Genomic DNA, 23,396 nt, shown 5'->3' with positions numbered 1-23,396 from the left:
TTCATGTTTATATGAATTGTTATTATGTGACGCCACATTAACAATCCTGGATCCAATACACTTTTCCTATTGTAGGAAGTAGGAAGGTCAGAGTTGGAATAAAAAGACAGAGAGAAAGAGGGAGAATGCTGTGTGGGTGGTGTGTCTAGGTTGTTTCTCTATCCAAAGCTCCCTGCAATTAGTCAAACAGACATGTTGGAGCACCCTGCCTTGTAAACCAAACATTTATTTTCACTCTTTTTTTCAGGCATTATGACAAATTTCCATCAGTACCCAGCACTTAGCAACGGCCCCAAATACATGCTTCTGAATGAGGGAAACAGCCCTCTCGGCTAAACACAGACTGGAACAGTCACACACAAACACAGTACACACACACACACACACAGGCAACAACATACTCACTGCCTATGACACCACAATCTTCAGTAAAAAAACACAATTTTTAATGAATCACGTTTATATTTACAGAGGGATTAGAACAACATGTATTTAATGCATCAAAATAACAGTTATATTTACAGAGTGATCATTTACATCTCTAGGATTTCCTGCATCTCAAATGTCTTTTTCCGAAGATAATTACATCACTACCCTGAAGAAATGCAGGCGTCTGTTGTTCCAAGTATGTCCTTGTATCTGTGGCTTGCCTGGCTGCGTCTGTAGTCCATTCTTGTGTGTCTGTTGTCACCTGTCTTATCTGGTCAGGTAGTCTGTTGTCACCTGTCTGTAGACTGGTCAGGTCGGTCAATCACACGCTGGTCTCTATGTTGGGTGGGATTTTTGTGTTCAGACACTGAGACAGGAGTCTCTGCTGCTGGTGATACCTAGGACACACACACACACACACACACAATGGCAGACAGATGAGGCACATGTCACACTTAGGCTGGTAAATTAGCTTTACTGTGTGTGTGTGTCCATGCAGTGTGTGTGTGTATGTGTGTGTTTGTCAAGTGTGTGTGGGTGTCTGTGTACGTGTGTGTGTCCATGCAGTGTGTGTGTGTATGTGTTTTGTCAAGTGTGTGTGTCTGTCTGTGTACGTGTGTGTGTGTCCATGCAGTAGAACCATGGTGACTGACTTGTTGATGACCCTCTGGACCTCTCGGTTCTCCTCCTCTTCCAGCTTCTGCAGTACTCCCTCCAGCAGAGGCAGCTCCAGGTTCAGGTACTGGGCCACCTGGACACAACCCAACCGGTGTTAGGACAGAGTCACCCTCCATCAACGTTCATCATGTGACTGAAGGGTCCATGGTTCGAATGAACACATCTCTCATTGCAACTTCAAACTTGTTTGGTCAGTCTCTGACAACATAATCATTGGACCTATCAGAGCACGGGTGGGCGGGGCCCGAGACGTACGTCGTTGCTGACTTCCTCCTCGTCTCTGTCCATCAGAAACATCCTCATGAAGTCATCGGAGGGGCCCTGCAGCACGCGCTCCCACAGGGGGCGCTCTCCCTCCCCCAGGCGCCTCTTCTCTGGAGGACACCCACACGTGACACACACAGTAAGACAACCACACACACATAACGTGCACACAGCACACACAAACACATCTCTTCACACGACTTAACGAAAGGGGGAAATATAGAGAGAGAAAGAGAGTGAGAATTAAGAATAGACATACCTCCACTCTGATGGACACAGTAGAGGGCAAACTCCTGAGGGTCGTTCTCTATCTACACCACACACAGACACATGCATAGGTCAGAGGGGTATGCAGGAATGTGTGTGCGTATGTCTGTGTGTGTCTATTTCTCACCTTGAACTTGTGCAACAGCTGACCTATGACCTGCTGTGTTGTCATAGTGCTGTTGATATGTACATTAGTGGACGTCCCATAGGATGGAGTGAATATGGAGGTCTAGGGAGAGAGGGATGGAGAGCGATGGCGAGGAATACATAGATAGTTAGTGTGACTCGATAGATACATATTCCTAATCTCCTCCAGGTCCTCCTATTCCTCCTTCCATTTCTCTCTCTCCTTGTCATCCTCCTCTCCCTACCCCAATCCCCCCCCCCCCTCACCTTATAATTGTAGAAGTGTCCGTTGATGGAGAAGCGATGCCGTCTGTTCCTCTCCTTCTCCTCGGACGTTCGGCTCCTCCCCCTCCTCCTCTTGACCAATGAGGCATCACTCATACAGCGTATGAGGTTGGTCTGCTCCTCTTCCAGGGCCGCTGCCCGCAGTCTGGAGGGACTCATGAGGGTGGTGCTCTCATACAGCCGGGGGCCTGGAGGGGACCATGGAGAGGGTTAGTGGACAGACAGACAGGCAAACAGACAGGCAGGCAAACAGACAGATAGACAGACAGACAGACAGATGGACACACAGCCAAACAGGCAGATAGATAGGCAGACAGACAAACAGGACTAAAAAAGGGTATTCCGTGTGTTCTAACCAGTACAGTGGGTTTTGCTCTCCACATATGCCTCCTGATTGGTCTCCTCTATCTCATCAATGTGATGAAGGTTATCAAACTCTCCCCACCTGGTCATTCCCCTGTATACACACACACAGCAAAGCACCAGGAAGTAAGTTGTTGAGTTCAGCCATGACTGGATGTGACAATTTGCAGGATATTGGACTTATTGAGCGTGACCTTTTGGCTTCCAGTGGGCTGATTGGACTGACAGGGCCAGGTGTGGCCGGACTGGTTAAAGGGAAGGTTTGTTTCTCATCCTGCATTTTGAGCCTAATGGGACTCCGTACGCCCCAGGAGATGGGCAGGATGCCCTCCATCACAACCTCCTCCTCTCTGCTCCTCTCCTGGCCTGCTCGTCCGTTCGTCGCCCTCTCCTCTCTTCGAACCTGTCACACACAGACGAGACAGTGAACCTCGCTGCCTCTTCCTCCCTTCCCTTCTCACCCCCCCCTCCCTCTCCTCCCCCTGTTCCCTTCTCCATGTTTACATTTCATTCAATTAGCAGATGTCTTCGTCCAAAAAACGCCAAACAAATAGTGCGTGTTTTGTAGGAAGGACAGCAGCAGATCAAGGAACAGAAGCGCATGGTTCAAACAGTGTTTTGGTGGTCAGGGTTCAGGCCCTCCGTTTTGGTGGTCAGCCGCCCCTCCCCCTCCCCCCTCCTACCAGATGGTAGTGGAGGTGCAGCTGAGTCTTGTCCTTCAGGAAGCAGTTGTACGTGTCCAGTAAGGACAGGAACTCTGCTCTCGAGATCTTCCTGCCATCTCCAACCGCTACCGCCAGGTGCTGGTCTCCAGGCTTCATCCTCGGCCTTCAGTCTCATGCACACCTGCAGACACCACACACACCTGCAGACACCACACACACCTGCAGACACCAAACACACCTGCAGACACCACACACACTATCAGAACTCCATTAGAAAATAACCTGGCACCTGTAGAACATGGAATGACAAACATGCTCTGATGAGACCCTCTCTGTTGGGTTTCTCTGCTGAGGTGTTTCCAGCCTCATTGTGTCGTGCTCCAATAAACTTTCTGCTCGTGCTATGGTCAATCTTTTGGAGAAAAGGTTGTTTATATGTATATAGATATACGTACATTTTTTTTTTACATATACAGTATATTTTCTTTGAAACAATGAGCATGACATACCAATGATAAAAAATGGGCGACAATAAAAAAAAAAATACGAAAAAAAGTAAAAGGTCATAAAACATGAGAAAATAAGCTGTTACATATTTATTTTCGTTTTTAAATCAGGGCCTTGTTCTGTCACTCAATAAAAACAATGGGGAGAGGGAACATTTATTTCACTAAGAGTATTTTTATATATTTTTATTTAATTTTAGATGAACAGGCTACTATTAATACAAAACACATTCTCGAAGGGTGTATTATGTGTATTATGACTTGATTTACCAATGTAGACAAATTCCACCAGCCAGTTTACGAACATAACAAGAAGGTTGCCTTTGGCAACAGTGACTGACCTGAGTTATGTGCTTGTACCTCTTCATTCTCTCTCTTTCTCTGTCTCTTTCTTTCTCTTTCTCCTCTCACTCTTTCTCTTTCTCTTTCTCTCTTTGTCTCTCTCTCTCTCTCTCTCTCTCTCTCTCTCTCTTCTCTCTCTCTCTCTCTCTCTCTCTCTCTCTCTCTCTCTCTCTCTCTCTCTCTCTCTCTCTCTCTCTCTCTCTCTCTCTCTCATGTTCTGTCCCAGCCTGTTCTCCTCCTATTGGGGAATCTCAAGTATTCTCCCAACCCTCTAGCTGTCACACTTGATGTGTGTGTGTGTGTGTCTGTGTGTCTGTGTGTGTGTCTGTGTGTGTCTGTGTGTGTGTCTGTGTCAAGGGGAAAGTCCATAAGCCAAGGGCAATACAGCAGGTTAGTTCTCCCCAGTTAACACATGTACTTCATGTTCAAACCCTCTTCTCCTCTCCCATCCAGAGGACATGTACCGTATATAAAAGTACCTCAAACTGGGACTTAGTGTGCTGTGTATCATGCTAGTGTGTATTGAGGTTTTTTAAGGTGTGCTCTAATCTGCTCACCCAGGTTAAAGGAGTCAGTCTTTAGTCTTTAGTGTCATGTCCTGCCTCAACCTGTGTGGGCTTAGAGACTCAAATTCAAAGCCTAAAGGAAATTTGTGCCTATCCATGCTGTAAATGTAGATGTGTCTGTCGGTGTGTGTGTGTGTGAGAGAGAGAAAGATAGAGAGAGTGAAAGAGAAACAGACAGAGTGCAGAGTCAACACTATAGTATAGAAAAATGTGTGTATACTGAAAACACACAGTCAACATGATTGAACTAACAGTAGAGACAGTTCTCCTGGCCAGATGTACTCTGAGAGAACCCCATTTCCAGTGACACCACAGGACGCCAGCAGAGATGAGGACACGCTCCCTGACCACAACACATGGTTCCTCAATGGTTCCCTGGGCTACCAACACATTTCAACTGTCACTGGCTCTATGTGTGAATGTGCGTGAGCGTGTGTGTGGGTTTGTGTGTCAGTAGGAATGTTCCAGTACTCTTCTGTGCTTTGGAAAAAGTCTCTGTTAACACACTGAGTCCATTCGAGTGACTGACCTGTTCTTGTTGCTGTTGTTTCTGGAAGTCCTCCTGGCTCCAGGGATCCTTTGCAGTTGAGTCCCAGGATCCTTTTTGTGTGTGTTGGTGTGTGTGTACGTGTGTGTGTCTGTGTGTTATGTTGGATGTTAGTGAATTAGTGTGTGTTAGTGTGCTGGTGTGTGTGTGTGTGTGTTAGTTTGTGTTAATGTGTGCAAGTGTGTGCTCATCTAGTTTTTCCCCCGTGTGTGAAGACAGGTCCAGAGTCCATGTCACATACGCAGATGACAGACCAGAGCAGTAGAAAGCAGAGCGGAGAAGACCAGAGCAAAAGAGAACCGAGTGGACCAGACCAGAGTGGACTGGCGCAGAAGAGAGCAGAGCAGAGTAGAGACAATTATAGCATACTAGAATAGTGTCGAACCCAGCAGAGAGGATAAGAGCAAAACATGGCTTACCAGACCATGGCACACGAGAGCAGAGTAAGTCAGACCAGAGCAGAGGAGAGCTGACTCCAGGAGTTAATGATTGGTGAAACATGCCGGCAGTTTTGGAAACCAGGGAGGTGACTGTAACATGATATTACTCACCTGCTCACACTGCATTGTGGACGTGTGCGTGCATGCATTCATGCATGTGTGTGTCTGTGCGTGTGTATGACACACCTCCAAGTCAGATATTCAACCCTTTCCACACCTAGCAACCCATGAAAATACAAACATAAAGCCTTTAGCAAAGCATATACACATGGGTGTATGTTAAGGTGGTTGGCGTGTCTTGCAAAGCAATGCTGCCGGGCATGTTTAAACTGTGTCTTGGTGTTTATTGACACACTCACAGACAGCTGTTCCACTGTACCACAACGAACACACCCACACACGCAAATACACACACACAATCACACGTACACATACACATGCAGTCTCCCTTCTGATCCCATGAAGCTGGGGTTACGGTCATGGGGTTTTGGTTACGGTTCTGAGAGACTATACAGTAGACCGGAGCAGGAAGTGGACCAACAGCAGCCTGTAATGTCCATGGTGCAGCATCCTTCCTCAGACAGCAGGGGGCGGTGCAGCATCACTGGCATGGCTGACTCATCTGCACAGCCAGCTCAGGGAACAACTGGGGATGAAGTACTGTAAGACTAGAATACTCATCTCATTGGTCAGTCTACTGCAGGGCTGTGATCTCATTGGATATGTAGGTATACTCAGTATGAGTTCATGTACAGTAGGTTCGTTACGGGTGGCTGATGTCTCTCCATTAATGTGTTAAGGAAGAATGGTACACAAAGCTTCTGATGGAAAGAATGAACCGCACACACACAGGCATACACACACCCTGGGAACACAATAGTCTGAAGGCCCGCGCATGGCTGTGTGTATGGCAGCAAACAACAGTCTGGGAAATGTCATTCCCGCTTAAAATAAACCACAGGATGCCTGGAGCCAAGCAACAGGTGGACTGGTCTACACAAAGGCTGCCTGAGGGTGCGTTAGTGTGCGTGTGTGTTTGTGCGGGTGTGTGTTTGTGTGCTTATTTGTTTGACAATTCTTTTGGGGATCAGAAATTCCTTCACAAATATGTCACAAGGAAAAATGTAGCTGGTGGGGTCATATTCCTGTTAAGTGTATGTTTCTAGAAGGTTTTAGGAACATAACCAGAGCAGTCTGGAACCTCAGAGTACATTTTTGATTTCCAAAGGGCACAGACCAAATGACTCTGGACGCCATTGTATAGAATTGGATTGATACCAATCAGAGCAACACAAATGTGTGTTAGGTTTAGAATTGCATTAAGGGTTGGGGTTAGGAGTTAGATATATTTGTCTGGTCAGGGTTAGGAGAGGAGGCTAGGTTTAGGATTTGGGTTCAGGTTGGGTTTTTCGGCTATTGTTATGGTTAGGATTGGGTTTGGGGTTAGGTTCAGGGTTAGGGTCTACGGAAAACAAGATTTTGAATGGGACAAGAGCACTAGGAGGTTGGGCGCTGATGTTGGGTGATTGGACCTGGCTGACTGATGGCGTTAGAATTGATTCCAAATATGTTTGATGCTGTTGAGGTCAGGGATCTGTGCAGGTCAGGTTATGTTTTCCCACACTAAAATGTATTCTGAATCACTTTGTGCATGGGGGCATTATCACCATCAAACACTTTTATAGTAGAACTGGTGTGTCGTGTTGACTGATTTTGTGTGTGTGCTGGTGTATCATGAGAGACTCTTAAGTAGCTTTGAAACAGCTGCTACTGTCCGTCAGCCCAGTCAGAGAGACAGATAGCAGAGAGAGAGGAAGAGAGAGAGAGAGAGAGATACCCGAGCTTCCAGTTAGCTAGCTAGCATGGCGGGTGCTGTAACACGCTGTATTATGTCTGCAAAAACAGCCTAGTAAACTTCCAGTCGGACTACAACATAAAACCTACCAACAGAATTACGGACAAACCCTGGCCCCAGATGGGAGACTGAACAGAACAGGACCAGAATCCTTCCAGAAGCAACATGAAACTACTAGAACAGGTCCAGGTCCTGGTCCGGGTCCTAGTAATGTGTGTTGTTCTCACAGCCTGCCATGGACTGCAGAGACGTGAGTGTTCTAAGGATAGGTTAAATATATGGGTTCTAAGGGTAGTTCAACTGTTAAATACCTCAGGATGTGATTTTAATGTTCTATCGTGAAGGGTCCTATAGACTAAATCTAGTTGCTCTGTTAGTAGTATCTGAAACACTGGAGGGCAGGAGAGATACAAAATAGTGTGCAGCACTGGTGACAGTGTTGTTCTGCTCTCGGAGCTACAGGGACAGTAGTGCTGTCCTGCTCTGGAGCTACAAGGACAGTAGTGCTGTCCTGCTCTGGAGCTACAGAGACAGTAGTGTTGTCCTGCTCTGGAGCTACAGAGACAGTAGTGTTGTCCTGCTCTGGAGCTATAGGGACAGTAGTGCTGTTCTGCTCTGGAGCTACAGGGACAGTAGTGCTGTCCTGCTCTGGAGCTACAGGGACAGTAGTGTTGTCCTGCTCTGGAGCTACAGGGACAGTAGTGCTGTCCTGCTCTGGAGCTACAGAGACAGTAGTGTTGTCCTGCTCTGGAGCTACAGAGACAGTAGTGTTGTCCTGCTCTGGAGCTATAGGGACAGTAGTGCTGTTCTGCTCTGGAGCTACAGGGACAGTAGTGCTGTTCTGCTCTCGGAGCTACAGGGACAGTAGTGCTGTCTTGCTCTGGAGCTACAGGGACAGTAGTGTTGTTCTGCTCTCGGAGCTACAGGGACAGTAGTGCTGTTCTGCTCTGGAGCTACAGAGACAGTAGTGTTGTCCTGCTCTGGAGCTACAGGGACAGTAGTGCTGTCCTGCTCTGGAGCTACAGGGACAGTAGTGCTGTCCTGCTCTGGAGCTACAGAGACAGTAGTGCTGTTCTGCTCTGGAGCTACAGAGACAGTAGTGCTGTTCTGCTCTGGAGCTACAGGGACAGTAGTGTTGTTCTGCTCTGGAGCTACAGGGACAGTAGTGTTGTTCTGCTCTGGAGCTACAGAGACAGTAGTGCTGTCCTGCTCTGGAGCTACAGGGACAGTAGTGCTGTCCTGCTCTGGAGCTACAGAGACAGTAGTGCTGTTCTGCTCTGGAGCTACAGAGACAGTAGTGCTGTTCTGCTCTGGAGCTACAGGGACAGTAGTGTTGTTCTGCTCTGGAGCTACAGGGACAGTAGTGTTGTCCTGCTCTGGAGCTACAGAGACAGTAGTGTTGTCCTGCTCTGGAGCTACAGCAGCAGAGGGTTGTCCTGCTACTGTTGGGTTGGTGTAACATGGCTGGAGTCTCTCTCCATGCTCAGGGTCTTAGTCTACTGATACCCTATATTCAGCTTAAGCCCTTAGTTCCCCTGGCAACTAGCCACTCTTCCTGTATGCACACACTTGCAAAAACGTACACACACGCGCGCACACGCACAAACAGACAGACGCATATATCATGGCTCATATTCGTGGTAACCCGGCCAGCGAGTTGTCTGTGAGTGTAGGTGATGAGTTGTTAGGACACAGCCATGGTATGTGTCTCTCTGAATAACAATCCACAACTTCATAACATGCTATGATGAACTGCCTTAAATAACTATGCCTGTGTTCTAACAGAAAACCAGCCTATGTCCTCCTCTGTGTGTGTGTGTGTGTGTGTGTGGTCCTGGTACATCACAGACCCTGAGTTGGAGGTGTACATTGGCTTTATGACTGTAAATATAACAGGAGTCTATTCTAGACTCACATCAATGACAGTACCAATCAGCTGTCCAAGAGACAGGAGCATTCCTGAGGTCTCTCTCTCTCTCTCTCTCTCTCTCTCTCTCTCTCTCTCTCTCTCTCTCTCTCTCTCTCTCTCTCTCTCGCTCTCTCTCTCTCTCTCTCTCTCTCTGTATCTTTGTCTGTCTCCCTCTTTCTCTCTGACACGACTCTCCTTCGTAACTTGACAGAGTTCGGTATTTCTGCTATTTTGTTGTGAAAACAATGTTTCACAACACACACACCAGACAAATGTGACCTGCTGACAAGGACCAAATGTGAACGTGAGGAATTCAGAGATCCTGAGAGTATCCAGCTGTTTTCTGTGTGATGCATGGCATGGCTTAACTGAGGGGACGACACAGCGCACACACACACGCACACGCACGCATAAACACACACAGAAACGGACAAATGGCACCAGTCACAGAACATGACTCAGTACAGCGGCTCGGTACTCCCAACGTTGTTTACGGACGCTGTTTACTGACGCTGTTTACTTCAAACAAGTTATAAACAGCTGTTTGTGTATGCTGAGGATGAGCCACTGTGGAGAGGCAAAGTCTTCCACAACTAGCGTTCTAGATGTTTCTTCCTGTATTTACTTGTGTGTGTGTGTGTGTGTGTGTGTGTGCGTGTGTGTGTCCAGCACCCCGCATCATCACTCTACTAGAGACTGTAGACGTCCTCCTGGATCACAATGCCACTTTCATCTGCGAGGTCCAGTCCCGCCCTGCTGCTGATATCACCTGGACACGCAACAACCACCCAATCCCGTAAGAGACTGCCCACAATGCCTTTCACCCAACAGATAATGTTGGATGAGTAAAGGCTGAAGAATCTCTCTCTCTCTCTCTGCCTCCCTTGGTCTCCCTTGTCCCCTCCTTCATAGTTACTATGACAGTCGCTACGTGACCAGGGAGCAGGGTCAGATCCTGGTCATCCCCCACGTCCGAGACTCTGACAGCGGGGAGTACTGCTGCCTCGCCACCAACGGTGTGGGAGAGCCAGCCATGAGCTGCGGAGCCCTCCAGCTCAAGATGAGTACGTCTGTCTGTCTGTGTCACTCCGTCGCCCTGTCCCTGCCCCTCGCCCCGCCTCCCGCCTCCCTCCCTCCCCCACCCCCCTACGCCTCCCAGAGACACTCATGTCAGGCTCCAGGCTCCAGGCTAGATGGCGGAGGGTAAAGGCCACGCCAGGCTGCGCCAGTTATGCCAACCCAGCTAAACAGCTCAGCAGTATCTCTCTGTGTTCTGATCGCGCCAGAGACAGCTGATGAGGTGCCCTTTACTGGACAAATTGTTCCCTCCCACACTGTCTGTGTCCACTAACAGTGTTCTGTCTGTGTGTGTGTGTGTGTGTGTCACTGTCAGAACCCCAGATCAAGCGCCACCCCAACAACGTCACCCTCATGTTGGACTCCAAGGCTGTGCTGCCCTGCGTCACCCTCGGCAACCCCAAACCCGACATCTCCTGGATCAAAGACGACGGTCTCATCAAGGTGGGAGAGAGGTGGACTCACACGTGCTGGTTCACTCAGCTGGTGCAGCAGTGAAGGTGGTCTCCTGACAGACCGTCGTCATGACGATGTTCTCAGTGGTGACATCTATAGAGGCGGTCGTCCCATCTAAGAAGCCCCTGTGCGGTTCTCCCCCTGCAGGTCAGTGATCGCATCACCATCCTGGATTACGGAGCTCTGAAGATCCACACCATCCAGAGGCAGGACGCGGGTCAGTACCGCTGCGTGGCCAAGAACAGCTTCGGGATCGCCTTCTCCAAGCCGGTCACTATCGCAGTCCAGGGTAGGTGTTCCCTGCATTACACACCACGCAGCATGCTGCAATAACAGCAGCACCATAGCATGGGTGGTGGTAATTAATAGCACAATAGCTCAATTGTGGTGCCTGTGACCGTAGGATACACCACACCCTGTGGTGGTTTGTTGTCTGGAATACAGGACCCCACAGCTCATGATCAAAAAAGGAAAGCCTACTAAAAAACCTTCATTTCTTTAAGAATGTGTTTACTGTAGCTGTGTGTGTGTGTGTGTTTAGCCCCGGCCAGAATCTTGCGTGTGCCAAAGGAGCAGCGCGTGCCGTTTGGCAGTGAGGTGTCTCTGGAATGCGACGCGACTGGAAACCCCATCCCTACCATCACTTGGCTTGAAAACAGCAACACGGTGAGTCAGCTTTCACACCCCGCGTCTACAACAGAGACATGACATGACAGGTCTCTGACACAATACTGGGAGCCAGTCTTCTGTTTGTGCTGTTGAGATGGTCTCCCTAATGACAAGGACTCTGTCCCCAGGGCTGTGTAATAACAGATTTTGTTATGCTCGAAATACATATGTGTGCGTGTGATTGTGCATCTATTTGGTGTGTGTGTGTCTGTGGGGGGGGATGTTGGTCTAATGATTAAAAATGACTGCGTGGGACAAGGTCTTTTGGCAGCTCCCTCAAGTCATTAATTTCCTCCAGCCGGATGAAGGGCTTGCTAAAAGAGACCCAGTGAGCCTCACTGTCAAATATAGACCCCACATATATCAGGACCAGGAGTGAAGCAAGGAACACACAGTTCTGTACCCTCTCTCTCTCTCTCTCTCTCTCTCTCTCTCTCTCTCTCTCTCTCTCTCTCTCTCTCTCTCTCTCTCTCTCTCTCTCTCTCTCTCTCTCTCTCTCTCTCTGTCTTTCTCTCTCTCTCTCTCTCTTCCTCACACACATATGCAGGCAAACACAAAAACACATAAAAAAGTGGTGTAATGTCTGTATCCACTCTCTCTCTCTCTCTCTCTCTCTCTCTCTCTCTTTTCTCACCCACACACATGCCGGCAAACACGAAAACACATTTGAAAAACTGGTCTAAAGTCTGGATCCTCTCCCTGTCTCTCCCTGTCCACCTGTGTTGCTCTCTCTCCCCCGCTCCCCCCTCCTCCTTCTCCTCTCAGATTTCCGAGGGCTCCGTGGAGGAGACCCTGACAGGAGAAGTGGTTCAGTCAGTGCTCCGGGTCACTGTCACCAAGCCGGCCCTGTACACCTGTCTGGCCTCCAACAGACACAGTGCCGGGGCCAACACCGTCAAGGCCACTGCCCGGGTCACCGTGGCAGGTAGGACCAGCTCCAGCCCAACCCAACACCCTAAACAGGCCCATCCACTGGAGAGACAGGCAGACCACCTACACCCACAGCTACACCCAAACCCACCTAACTAGGGGCACCTACTGAACGGTTCAGAAGGAGATTTTTCATTGATTGTCTCTGTGTGCGACAGTAATGTTTTGCGAGCTGCTGTGTGTGTGTGTGTGTGTGTTTGAGCAATCCGCGTCTTCAGCTGTCCAGTGGGCCTGATTTGTTGTTTCTATCACTCCCCATTTGGTCAGCATCGTTATCCCCACACACACACACACACACACGCACACACAAACACACACGCGGAGGCCGGCCGCAGGCCTCGTCGGCTGCCTCACAGTAGCTGTGGTCAGCAGGGCAGCATGGTGTCTGTTCCGTGTGGTCCTGGTCTAACTCCTCTCTCTCTTCTCCTCTCCACCGTCCTGCTCCTGGTGTGTGGCTCCTGTCACTTCCCCGTAGAGTGGAGGTAAGTTCCGGTCTGATGCAGCTTGGTGTTGTGCGTTGCGTCGCGGTCTGGTCTGCTGTGTTGGGTAACGTTGTGCTATGGTCTGCTGTGTTGGGTAACGTTGTGCTATGGTCTGCTGTGTTGGGTAACGTTGTGCTATGGTCCGCTGTCTTGGGTAACCTTGTGCTATGGTCTGCTGTGTTTTGTTCAGATGTTTCGTGTAAAAGCGAAGGGTTCATAACAGTCTAAATGGTTTCAGATTGAACTTCTTGAATGTTTTGGGGGGGAATGTGGAAAGTCTTAAAACGGACATTTCAACGCTTCAGACGTTCCGACTCTCGGCTGCAGCTGCTGCATGTGAACTCTCCAATAAAACGAGAGAGAGAGAGCGGGTCAAGGAACAGCTCCTAGAACCTGCTTAGCCTTAGAGAGCACACAGAGTAGGTTTACCTCTCTTAACACAGAGAAGAAGACGACTCCAGGAAGCTTAGTGGGCTTCCTGTAGGGGCAGCTAGCTAATGAAGCAGATGAGTGGGCTTCCTGTAGGGGCAGCTAGCTAATGAAGCAGATGAGTGGGCTTCCTGTAGGGGCAGCTAGCAAAATAAACCCTGTCTCTGAGTGAATGAACCAGCCACCATTCTAACAGCCTGTGTATCTGGCATGGGGCTGAACTCTGCTGAACCAACAGACTCCTTCACCATCTGGACAATGTTACCACATGGATAGAGATCTGCCTTGCGCAAACACACACAGGCGCATGCGCGCATACACGGCACGACACTCAGAGACAAAGAGGAGACATTTAGGCTCTATAATGTCTTTGTTTATCAGTTGGTTGTGTGTGTGTGTGTATTCCTGTGGTGATGCTGGTTTGTGTTCTTGTGGTGATGTGTGAGCATGTGTGTGTGTGTGAGTGGAAGGCAAATATCGTGTTTTCCTCTGATGTGTGTGTTTGTGTGTATGTGGTCTCGCATTCATAAAGTGTGTGTTTTCTTCTGATGTGGATGTTTGTGCGTGTGTGTTACTTAACTTTGGTACCGTGACTCTCTCCCTCTGATGTGCGTGTGTGCGTGTCTTTCTCTCTGATGTGGCATTGTGTGTGTGTCTAGGTTGTATAAGGGGGTGACAGGGTACTGCAGTGTGTACCGTGGGGAGGTCTGTCGTAGCGTGCTGCGCAGCGAAGCTCTGGTGTTTTTCAACACGTCGCTGGCCGACCCCGAAGACGCCCAGGAGTTCCTGGTCCAAAGTGCGTGGGTGGAGCTGGACGGACTGAGCGCGCTCTGTAGCCCCGCCGCTCGCTCCCTGCTCTGCCACCTCTCCTTCCAGGACTGCAACCCCTCAGGCCTCGGCCCCGCCCCCAAACCTATCTGCAGGTACTCTATCCACCCCTAACCCCGCCCCCATACTCATTTGCATCTAATGGCTCCACTCCTAACCCCTCCTCCAAGCCTGTCTAAAGGTAATGGCCCAGCCTTAGGCCAAATCCCAATACTCTGTCTTACCCCTAGCCCTTAGTTTACCCCTAGCCCTTAGTTTACCCCTAGCCCTTAGTTTACCCGTAGCCCTTGTGTCTCGAAACTGAGGGGTAAGGGATACATAGCCCTATGAAATGAGACACCACTTGGTTACAGTTACGTATATCGATGATTCCAAAGCAAGTAGTGTTATGCACTGATATCAAATGAAATTCGTTTGAAATTCGCTGCTAATGGATTTTAAGAAAAACTGTAGACATGCATGGAGTCCATTCAAGGCTAATTAATCTGAGAAATGCGGGACTGTTGTGCAAATCAGCAAATTTAACGTTAGCGTAGCAAACTAGCGATTTTTAAAAACGTTTCAATTAAGAACATGGTTGCAAATACATGTTCTTCACTCAGGACCATGTTGGATCCATTAGCTATCAGACCGCCCCATTAGAACCACAGGGGATGCATGCCTTCAGGAACCCAGCAGGTCCCTTGGTGGGTCTTAATCTCCAGCACTTTACTGTGGTTTATCTCACAACACCAAGCTGCATCAGACCGGAACTTACCTCCACTCTACGGGGAAGTGACAGGAGCCACACACCAGGAGCAGGACGGTGGAGAGGAGAAGAGAGAGAGGAGTTAGACCAGGACCACACGGAACAGACACCATGCTGCCCTGCTGACCACAGCTACTGTGAGGCAGCCGACGAGGCCTGCGGCCGGCCTCCGCGTGTGTGTGTGTGTGTGTGTGTGCGTGTGTGTGTGTGTGTGTATAGGACTGTGTAGAGCACAAAACTATTTCTCAATTATTTAAGCCGAAAATATTACATATATGGGACTCTCTGGATGATCTGTCCGCCATTGTTGCAGGTAGTGCAGTATTCACATACCCCTGGGTTTCAAGTAAGCCCCCGAGCTCACTTGGTTTTAAGGGGTGTATACCCCTTCGTCTTAGCCCTACCCCTCGATCAAAAAGAGTATTGGGACACCACTTCCTCTCACGGGAACGCGCAAAACTAAGGGCTAGGGGTAAGGGGTAAGACATATTAAGGGTCATCTCTCCAGTCTCTCTCTCTCTCTATTAGTATTGGGATTTGGCCTTAACCCTCCCTCTCGCATGTGAGTTGATGCAGATGTGTATCTGATGTAGACCTTCTCCAGGAAGATTTACAGTCTCCCTTTATCCCTCTCTTCTTTCCACTCTCCCTCCCAACGATTCTCTTCATCTGTCTCCCGTGTGTGTGTGTGGGTTATGTGTGTGTGGGTAATGTGTGTGTCTGTGGGGGGGGGGTTATATGTGTGTGTTTGTGGGGGTTATTTGTGTGTGTGTGTGTGGGGGGGGGGTTATGTGTGTGTGTGGGGGTTATGTGTGTGACCCCCAGGGAGCACTGTCTGGCAGTGAAGGAGCTGTTCTGCCAGAAGGAGTGGCTGCTGCTGGAGGGGGGGGCTCACACAGGCCTGCGCCCCCCCCTGCCCAACTGTCAGGCCCTGCCCAGCCTGCACGCCGACCCTGCTGCCTGCACACACGTGCCCTTCTTAGGTAAGACACTCCTGCCTCTCGACAAGCCATTGACCCCCCCAATGACCAGACCCCCAGACCCCCCCCCCCCCCCCCCCTCATACCACACCTCTAGATCACCACCCAGATTTCCAGAGCCCCATTCACCCCAACAAACACCTCTAAACATGTATTACAAAGATGAATACTATGGAAATACTAAATCCAACCACACCATGCTGGAGCTAATCCTTTAGACTTCCTGGGTGCAGTAGCCAATCAACTGCAGTGACTGTGTGTCGGGTCTGTTTCCCATCTGTTGGACTGTGTCTGATGTTCTCACCTCTGTGTTTCAGACATAAAGAAAGATCAAGTTACAAGTAAGTCTGAAGTGATCTGTGTCCAAATACTGGCCAGCTGAAATTTCTGCTGAAGCATTTCAAACTTCAACGTTTTGCAATGAGAGTGATGAAAGTTGTGTATGTGTGCGTGTGCATGTGTGTGTCTCTGTGCATGTGTGTGTGTCCTCAGCCACGTGCTATGATGACAGAGGCCGCTTTTATCAGGGCGGGGTGAACGTGACCAGCTCTGGCGTCCCCTGTCAGCCTTGGAACCAGCAGGTAGGAAACTATCTCTCTCTCTCTCTTTCTCGCTCTCTGTCTCTCTCTCTCTCTCTCTACACTAACTCTCTAACATCACCACACAGAGATACACACTAGCGCCTCACACACTAACTCTCGCACAGCGTGATGTCTGTAATGCGGTGTCGTTTCACTGACAACCCAAGTCCGTGCTTAGCTGACACAGTCGCAGAGGAATGAGCCAACACCAGACACTATTTGTTGGTGTTTGTAATCTTCCTCACACTCTCTCCCCTTCTCTGGGGGAGATCTGGAGCAATAAACATCTAGTACACATACAAAAACTCAGGGGGTATGTGAGGCAGAATGGGTGGGGGAGGGAACGCTGGATTATTGTGTGTGTGTGTGCCTAGTGCTGAGAGGGGAGGGGTTCACAGTGTCACATCCTGTTCTGGAAGCAATTAGTCTTCACACGCAAGACACACTCTCTTTCTTTCTATCTATCTCTATCTTTCTATCCCTCACACACACAAACACACAAAACACGTTCACCCTCTCACACACGTCACACTCTCACTCTTTCTCTCTCTCTCACTGGTAATCATAATGATCCCTGTAAAGGGAGTGTGTGTGTGTGTGTGTGGGGGGGGGGCACAGTCTTTACAGACTTATGCTTGAAACTGACAGTGAACACACTCCCGAAGTTCTCACAGGAAACCCTACCAGCTGTCAGAGACCCCCAATCCCCTCACACACCACACACACACACACACCACACACACGCACGCAGGCACACACACGTCACACACACACCACACACACACACCACCACAATAACAAGCCCCAATCCACTCAGGACCATGTTGGATCCATTAGCTATCAGACCGCCCCATTAGAACCACAGGGGATGCATGCCTTCAGGAACCCAGCAGGTCCCTTGGTGGGTCTTAATCTCCAGCACTTTACTGTGGTTTATCTCTGACTCCAGTTGTCAAACAATTTCTCAACTCCACACATTAGTGTCAAGTCTTGTTCATTTTAATACTAATGCACAACATGAAAACACAAATGAAAAAGTTAATGAAAACAATTATGTGCGATGAGATATATATATATATATATATATATATATATATATATATATATATATAATGAGAGAGAGAGATTTATACAGATTAGAACCGTCATATACATTGTTATGTATATTTTCTATATTATTGATGTATATTTACCTAATGTGAATTAAGAATTTTGAGTGGATGGTTGTATCTGGAAAATGTCTTTATCCTGGTTCCTGTGAAAATGCCCCCAGTGAAATGTTCTGGTTCTATGGTTCCTGGGTTCTGATTCTAGAATCCCCACCAGCACCGGCTGTCCGCGGAGGTGATTCCAGAGCTGCGGAACGCGGGAAGCAGGTGCAGGAACCCTGGAGGGGTCAGTGAGAGACCCTGGTGTTACACCTCCAACCCAAACGTTCGTTGGGAGTACTGCAGCATCCCCCGGTGTGGAGAGGGTGAGACACACACCCAAACACAGACACACACACACACAACTATCTCTCTGTGTTGGTTCTGTTATGTCTCTCTCCCTCTTCACACCTCTCTCTCTCCTCCCCCCTCCCAGTCTCAGCCACGGTGGTGAAGCCGGAGACCTCGTTCCCCCGTCAGACCCCACCCCTCCCCCCTCTCCCCGTCTACCCCGCCTACTCCATGAGTGTCATCATCTGCCTGCTGGCGGGCGTGGCGGGCATGGCCTTCCTCACCATCATCGTCCTCATGTGTCGACGCAGGAGGAAGCTTTGGAGAAACAGGAAGAGGTGAGCCCCGGGTGGCGACAACCAGTTGCGCTCCGGAGTCTACGGTTACCAGTCACATTAACCCTGTACCCCCTCACCCCACCCCACCCCCCTCCCACCCAACCCCCCGTCTCCAAGGGCGATGGAGGCCCCCACCCTGACCGCCCTGCCCTCGGAGCTTCTGCTGGACCGCCTCCACCCCAACCCCATGTACCAGCGCCTCCCCCTGCTCCTGAACACCAAGCTGCTGGCCCTGGAATACCCCCGCAACAACATCCAGTACGTCCGAGACATCGGAGAGGGGGCCTTCGGCCGCGTCTTCCAGGCCAGGTGAGGTGGTGGGAGGGAGGGAGGGGTGGGGGAGAAACATGGGGGAGGGGGGGGCATCGTAAGAGGATAGGTGCAATCGAGATAGCTCAGAGGGGGGTTGGGGGGAGGTAGGAGTGCACGGGGTGGATGGAGACATCAGGGAGCGGGTCATGGATGAGTGTTCCAGGTGAGATGCTGGGTGGAGGAGTGTGTGTGTGATGGGGGGGGGGGTTGGCAGGGTGTTTGGGGGGTGTCTCTGGTTTCTGTGGATGACGCTAGCGGGACTAACAGCAGCAAGGAAACAGGGTTAGGCCGGGGCTCTGAATATTGCTGCTGCGTCACTCAGACCGTCTCATGACTGGCAACACATGCCAGCCTTCTGAGAGCTAGCTTACCCTAGCGTAACTGTCGCCAAACGTCGTTAAACCTCCCGACTGCCCGGAAGATAGACAGACAGACAGACTGGCAAACAGACAGGCAGTCAGACAGACATACTGGAAGACAGAAAGGCAGGCAAGGCTGACTGGCAGGCAGGCAGAGAGACAGACAGACAGGTAAATGGCCAAAAAACGACAGACAGCTAGAAAGAGGAAGAAAGGTCCAGGCGGACAGGAAGAGGCAGAGAGAGAGACAGGTGCTAAGAGCGCGAGCTGTGCTCCAGCTCCTCCTCTCCTGATAATCCTGTGGCAACGCAGCGGAATGCCTCCAGCACACAGAGACTCCTGGGAAGTGGGAGTCGTGGGATATTTAACCCTCACACACACCCTCACCCTCACACACACACACAGCCTCACCCTCTCTCACACACACGCACACAAAACTTCACCGTCAACACCCCCCTTTCTTTCTTACACACACACACACACACACACACACACACACACACACACACACGTCCCTATGTGCAGACACGCACTAGCTCTAAATAGACCCTGGGAGATAATATCTGCCCCATCAGATGGCCTCAATGTGAAGCTTCCCATGTGAAGGGGTGTGAGAGAGGAAGAGAAGGTAGTGTGTATGTGTGTGTGTGTGCATACATGTGTACTATCTGTATGCCTGTTGGTGTTTGTGTGTGTGTGTACTATCTGTATGCCTGTTGGTGTTTGTGTGTGTGTGTGTACTATCTGTATGCCTGTTGGTGTTTGTGTGTGTGTGTGTGTGTGTGTGTGTGCATACATGTGTACTATCTGTATGCCTGTTGGTGTTTGTGTGTGTGTGTGTGTGTGTACTATCTGTATGCCTGTTGGTGTTTGTGTGTGTGTGTGTGTGTGTACTATCTGTATGCCTGTTGGTGTTTGTGTGTGTGTGTGTGCATGTGCATGTGTACTATCTGTATGCCTGTTGGTGTTTGTGTGTGTGTGTGTGCATGTGTACTATCTGTATGCCTGTTGGTGTTTGTGTGTGTGTGTGTGCATGTGTACTATCTGTATGCCTGTTGGTCTTTGTGTGTGTGTGTGTGTGTGTGTGTACTATCTGTATGCCTGTTGGTCTTTGTGTGTGTGTGTGTGTGTGTGTACATGCATGTGTACTATCTGTATGCCTGTTGGTGTGTGTGTGTGTGTGTATGTGTGTGTGTGTGTACATGCATGTGTACTATCTGTATGCCTGTTGGTCTTTGTGTGTGTGTGTGTGTGTGTACATGCATGTGTGTGGCAGATCTATTTGTGTCCTCTTCCGGCATGTTTAGCAGTCACAGGAAACCTCAGGAAGCAGGGTGACACGCAATGCTGCCATTTTGGCTCAGAGATCCACTAGGATCCATGTTGGATCCGATCGATCTATCGTGCCAGTTTGACCATGTCCATGTGTGTGTTTCCTCAGGGCCCCAGGTCTGCTGTCAGTGGAGCCCTTCACCATGGTCGCTGTGAAGATGTTGAAGGAAGAGGCGTCGGCTGACATGCAGAACGATTTCCAGAGAGAGGCAGCCCTCATGGCCGAGTTTGACCACCCCAACATCGTGCGACTGTTAGGTGAGTTCATTGACCACCCCGACCTCATACGCTAGTTCAGTCAAGACACTCACGTGATTGATTTCACCATTTATTCTTACACATGACAAATGGTTTTACATTGGCGGAATGGATGTGCCTTCACTGCATATGCAAGACATGAGGCAGGGAGCAACGAGTTAAATCCCCCACGGGGAGCACAGACAGACAACACGGGGGTGAAGGGGACGGTGGTGGGTGGCAGCAACGCAGACGGCAGGTTCAAATCAAATCAAATGTATTTGTATAGGTTCGACAATGCGTGTGCGTGCATGGAGCTGCTTTATAGCGCCGCCTGTCGAGCTACGCCTATGGCCTGAGGGCACGGTGATGGGTGGTATGACGTGCGCTGCCCGAGTGCCTTGCCTGAACCTGCTTCGCTCATTTGCTCAGTTGAAATGTCGGTCAAAATTGATTTTCTTTAGAAGAGGCCATCCATTAGTACCCCTGTTGAAAGGGTTTCATCAGTTAAAATGCATATTTATGCAGCATGTGCCTGACCTTCTCTATATATAGACTAGCTGTGTACTGAAAACATCTTGATCCCATTACTATGAAGTCCTTCCCTCAAGGGTATCGCTAAACTACTGCACTGCAGTGAGAGAGGAAGAGATAGAAGAGAGAGAGACAGAGAGACAGAGAGAGAGAGAGAGAGAGAGAGAGAGGAGAGAGAGAGAGAGAGAGAGAGAGAGAGAGAGAGAGAGAGAGAGAGAGAGAGAGAGAGAGAGAGAGAGAGAGAGAGAGAGAGAGAGAGAGAGAGAGAGAGAGAGAGAGAGAGAGAGATGTAAATAGACCTGATCATTCACTGGAGAGATGACCCTTAATATGCCCTTTGGGACAGGAACTAATGAATGAAATCTCTGGTCTCTCATGTGCCTGTTGAAACACACACACATACACACGCAGACATACAAACAGAGCCAGGTGTGGGAGGATTGTGTGTGTCATGTTAGTGACATGCCATGTTTACATCAGAGCCCAGCCGCTACTGTACTCTGCTTAAATATGACGTGGGTGGGATATCAGGTTGTCCGTTTAGCTGACAGCTGTGGATGTGTGTGTGTATCTGACCCATGTGTGTCCTTTCCTACAGGTGTGTGTGCTGTGGGGAAGCCCATGTGTCTTATGTTTGAGTACATGGCCCATGGCGACCTGAATGAGTTCCTCCGGCGACGGTCCCCCGCCCACCAACACACCCTCAGCCAAGCCAGCCTATCGGGGCGCAGCTTTTCCTCCGAGCTGGAGGCGGGGCCTCTAGCCTGCGACGACCAGCTGTTCGTGGCCCGTCAGGTCGCCGCGGGGATGGCCTACCTGTCGGAGCGCAAGTTCGTCCACCGCGACCTCGCCACCCGGAACTGTCTGGTTGGCCAGGAGATGGTGGTGAAGATCGCCGACTTTGGCCTCTCCAGGAACATCTACTCGGCAGACTACTACAAGGCCAACGAGAACGACGCCATCCCCATCCGCTGGATGCCACCGGAGTCCATCTTCTACAACCGCTACACCAGCGAGTCTGACGTGTGGGCGTTCGGCGTGGTCCTGTGGGAGATCTTCTCCCACGGCATGCAGCCGTACTACGGCATGGCCCACGAGGAGGTGATCTACTACGTGAGGGACGGCCACATCCTGGGCTGCCCAGACAGGTGTCCCCTGGAGCTGTACAACCTGATGAGGCTCTGCTGGAGCAGCCAGCCCACCGACAGACCCAGCTTCAGCAGCATCCACCGCATCCTGGACCGCATGCACCAGCAGACTGTCAGCCTGGCCCTGACCCCTGACGACCCCGACCCTACATTAACCTGACCTCTGACCCCCCCCTACATCACTCGAAACCCTGACTCCTGACCCCTGACCCTACACCATCTTGACCCTTGTCCCCTAACATTGACCCCCCTCAACCTTTACAGCTCACAGTTCACATCACGTTATATATTTATCCACCTGCTGCCAGAATGCTGGCCTTGAGATACTCCTTAGCATTATTCCAAATGGCACACTATCACTTTAATGTTTATGTGTGCAGTTGATGTTTTTTAAAGACAAGTTGGTATTCCACTATTTGGGCATTGTAATAATGTTGACATGTTTGTTCAGTTATTTTATTTCAAACTCTTTGTTTGTTTTTGGTGTAGACATTGTATTTAGTTAGCTAGCCTCTGCACTAAGTTAGCCAATTAGTCTCTGCATTTAATAAACTAGTTAGTCCCTGCATTTGGTTAGCTGGTAAGTATATACATTTAGTCAACTAGTTAGTTCCTGCATTTAGTTAGCTAGTTAGTCTGCAGTTAAATACGTTTGTGTACTGGTTTGTGTTTTTTTGAAGAGTGTTGATTTTCAAATTAAAGAAGACTAGAACCCACTCTACTGTTACCATCATTAATGTGTGTCAACTGTCTTTATCACTTACTGGAAGAGAGAGTGACACTGAACAAGAGAACAACTGAGAGAGAGAGCGAGAGAGAGAGAGATAAAAAGGTTTGAGGCAGGAAAGACGAGCCAGAGAAAATAGACTCCCTCACTCTCCCCCACTCTCCCCCAAGGCACCTTCCTGCCGACTCACTGAAGAAGAGAGAGAGAAGAGGAAACGAGGTAGTGAAATAGAGAATGGCAGAGATCAAGAAAGAGAGGAAGAGAGAGGTGCGACTGAGGTGGGGGGAGGGAGGGTAGGAGACAAATAGGCCGGGGGGGGGGGGGGGGAGTGAGGAGGTGAAACAGGGACTCAATGACCTCACCTCAGTCCATCAACTGTGCGTGACCCTGTCGCTGTTCTCTAGCGCGTTCTCTGCCTTTTCCATCAGGAACCCAAAGAGGAACCAGGATCTCCTGCACCAGCCGCCTCACTGTCCGCACACGTTCCGCAGGGACACACTCCGCAGTCAGCGTGCGGTTCTTACTCCTCCTCCCCTCCCCCTTCTCTC

General features: G+C 49.8%; 2 protein-coding genes across 3 annotated transcripts; one reads left to right on the top strand and one right to left on the bottom strand.

The window, feature by feature from the left end:
• Nucleotides 1-208: 208 nt before the first annotated feature.
• rassf6 (Ras association domain family member 6) lies at nucleotides 209-5,519 on the bottom strand. 2 transcript variants are annotated; one of them, XM_062478680.1, is made up of 10 exons: nucleotides 5,021-5,519; nucleotides 3,096-3,366; nucleotides 2,607-2,815; nucleotides 2,406-2,506; nucleotides 2,032-2,237; nucleotides 1,766-1,867; nucleotides 1,631-1,682; nucleotides 1,363-1,481; nucleotides 1,083-1,180; nucleotides 209-827 (listed from the first exon to the last, which is right to left on the bottom strand). In XM_062478680.1, the coding sequence occupies exons 2-10, from the start codon at nucleotides 3,231-3,233 to the stop codon at nucleotides 752-754; spliced, it is 1,101 nt and encodes a 366-aa protein (XP_062334664.1). In that variant the 5' UTR covers nucleotides 3,234-3,366; nucleotides 5,021-5,519; the 3' UTR covers nucleotides 209-751. The 2 variants fall into 2 exon arrangements, with proteins under 2 accessions (XP_062334664.1, XP_062334663.1); XM_062478679.1 differs by having other exon boundaries at nucleotides 3,096-3,315.
• A 1,493-nt stretch (nucleotides 5,520-7,012) lies between these two features.
• On the top strand, nucleotides 7,013-22,837 carry musk (muscle, skeletal, receptor tyrosine kinase). The gene is made up of 17 exons (XM_062478515.1): nucleotides 7,013-7,583; nucleotides 9,912-10,038; nucleotides 10,155-10,306; nucleotides 10,636-10,763; nucleotides 10,923-11,064; nucleotides 11,317-11,441; nucleotides 12,210-12,369; nucleotides 12,850-12,856; nucleotides 13,945-14,208; nucleotides 15,687-15,844; nucleotides 16,159-16,182; nucleotides 16,334-16,422; nucleotides 17,737-17,896; nucleotides 18,007-18,199; nucleotides 18,317-18,508; nucleotides 20,312-20,460; nucleotides 21,572-22,837. The coding sequence occupies exons 1-17, from the start codon at nucleotides 7,499-7,501 to the stop codon at nucleotides 22,279-22,281; spliced, it is 2,865 nt and encodes a 954-aa protein (XP_062334499.1). The 5' UTR covers nucleotides 7,013-7,498; the 3' UTR covers nucleotides 22,282-22,837.
• The last annotated feature ends 559 nt before the right edge of the window (nucleotides 22,838-23,396 follow it).

The sequence above is a fragment of the Osmerus eperlanus genome, chromosome 14 (assembly GCF_963692335.1).
Source record: "Osmerus eperlanus chromosome 14, fOsmEpe2.1, whole genome shotgun sequence".
Classification (NCBI taxonomy): domain Eukaryota; kingdom Metazoa; phylum Chordata; class Actinopteri; order Osmeriformes; family Osmeridae; genus Osmerus; species Osmerus eperlanus.
The sequence above is the reverse complement of the archived record's forward strand: the minus strand, read 5'-3'. Positions and strand labels throughout refer to the sequence as shown.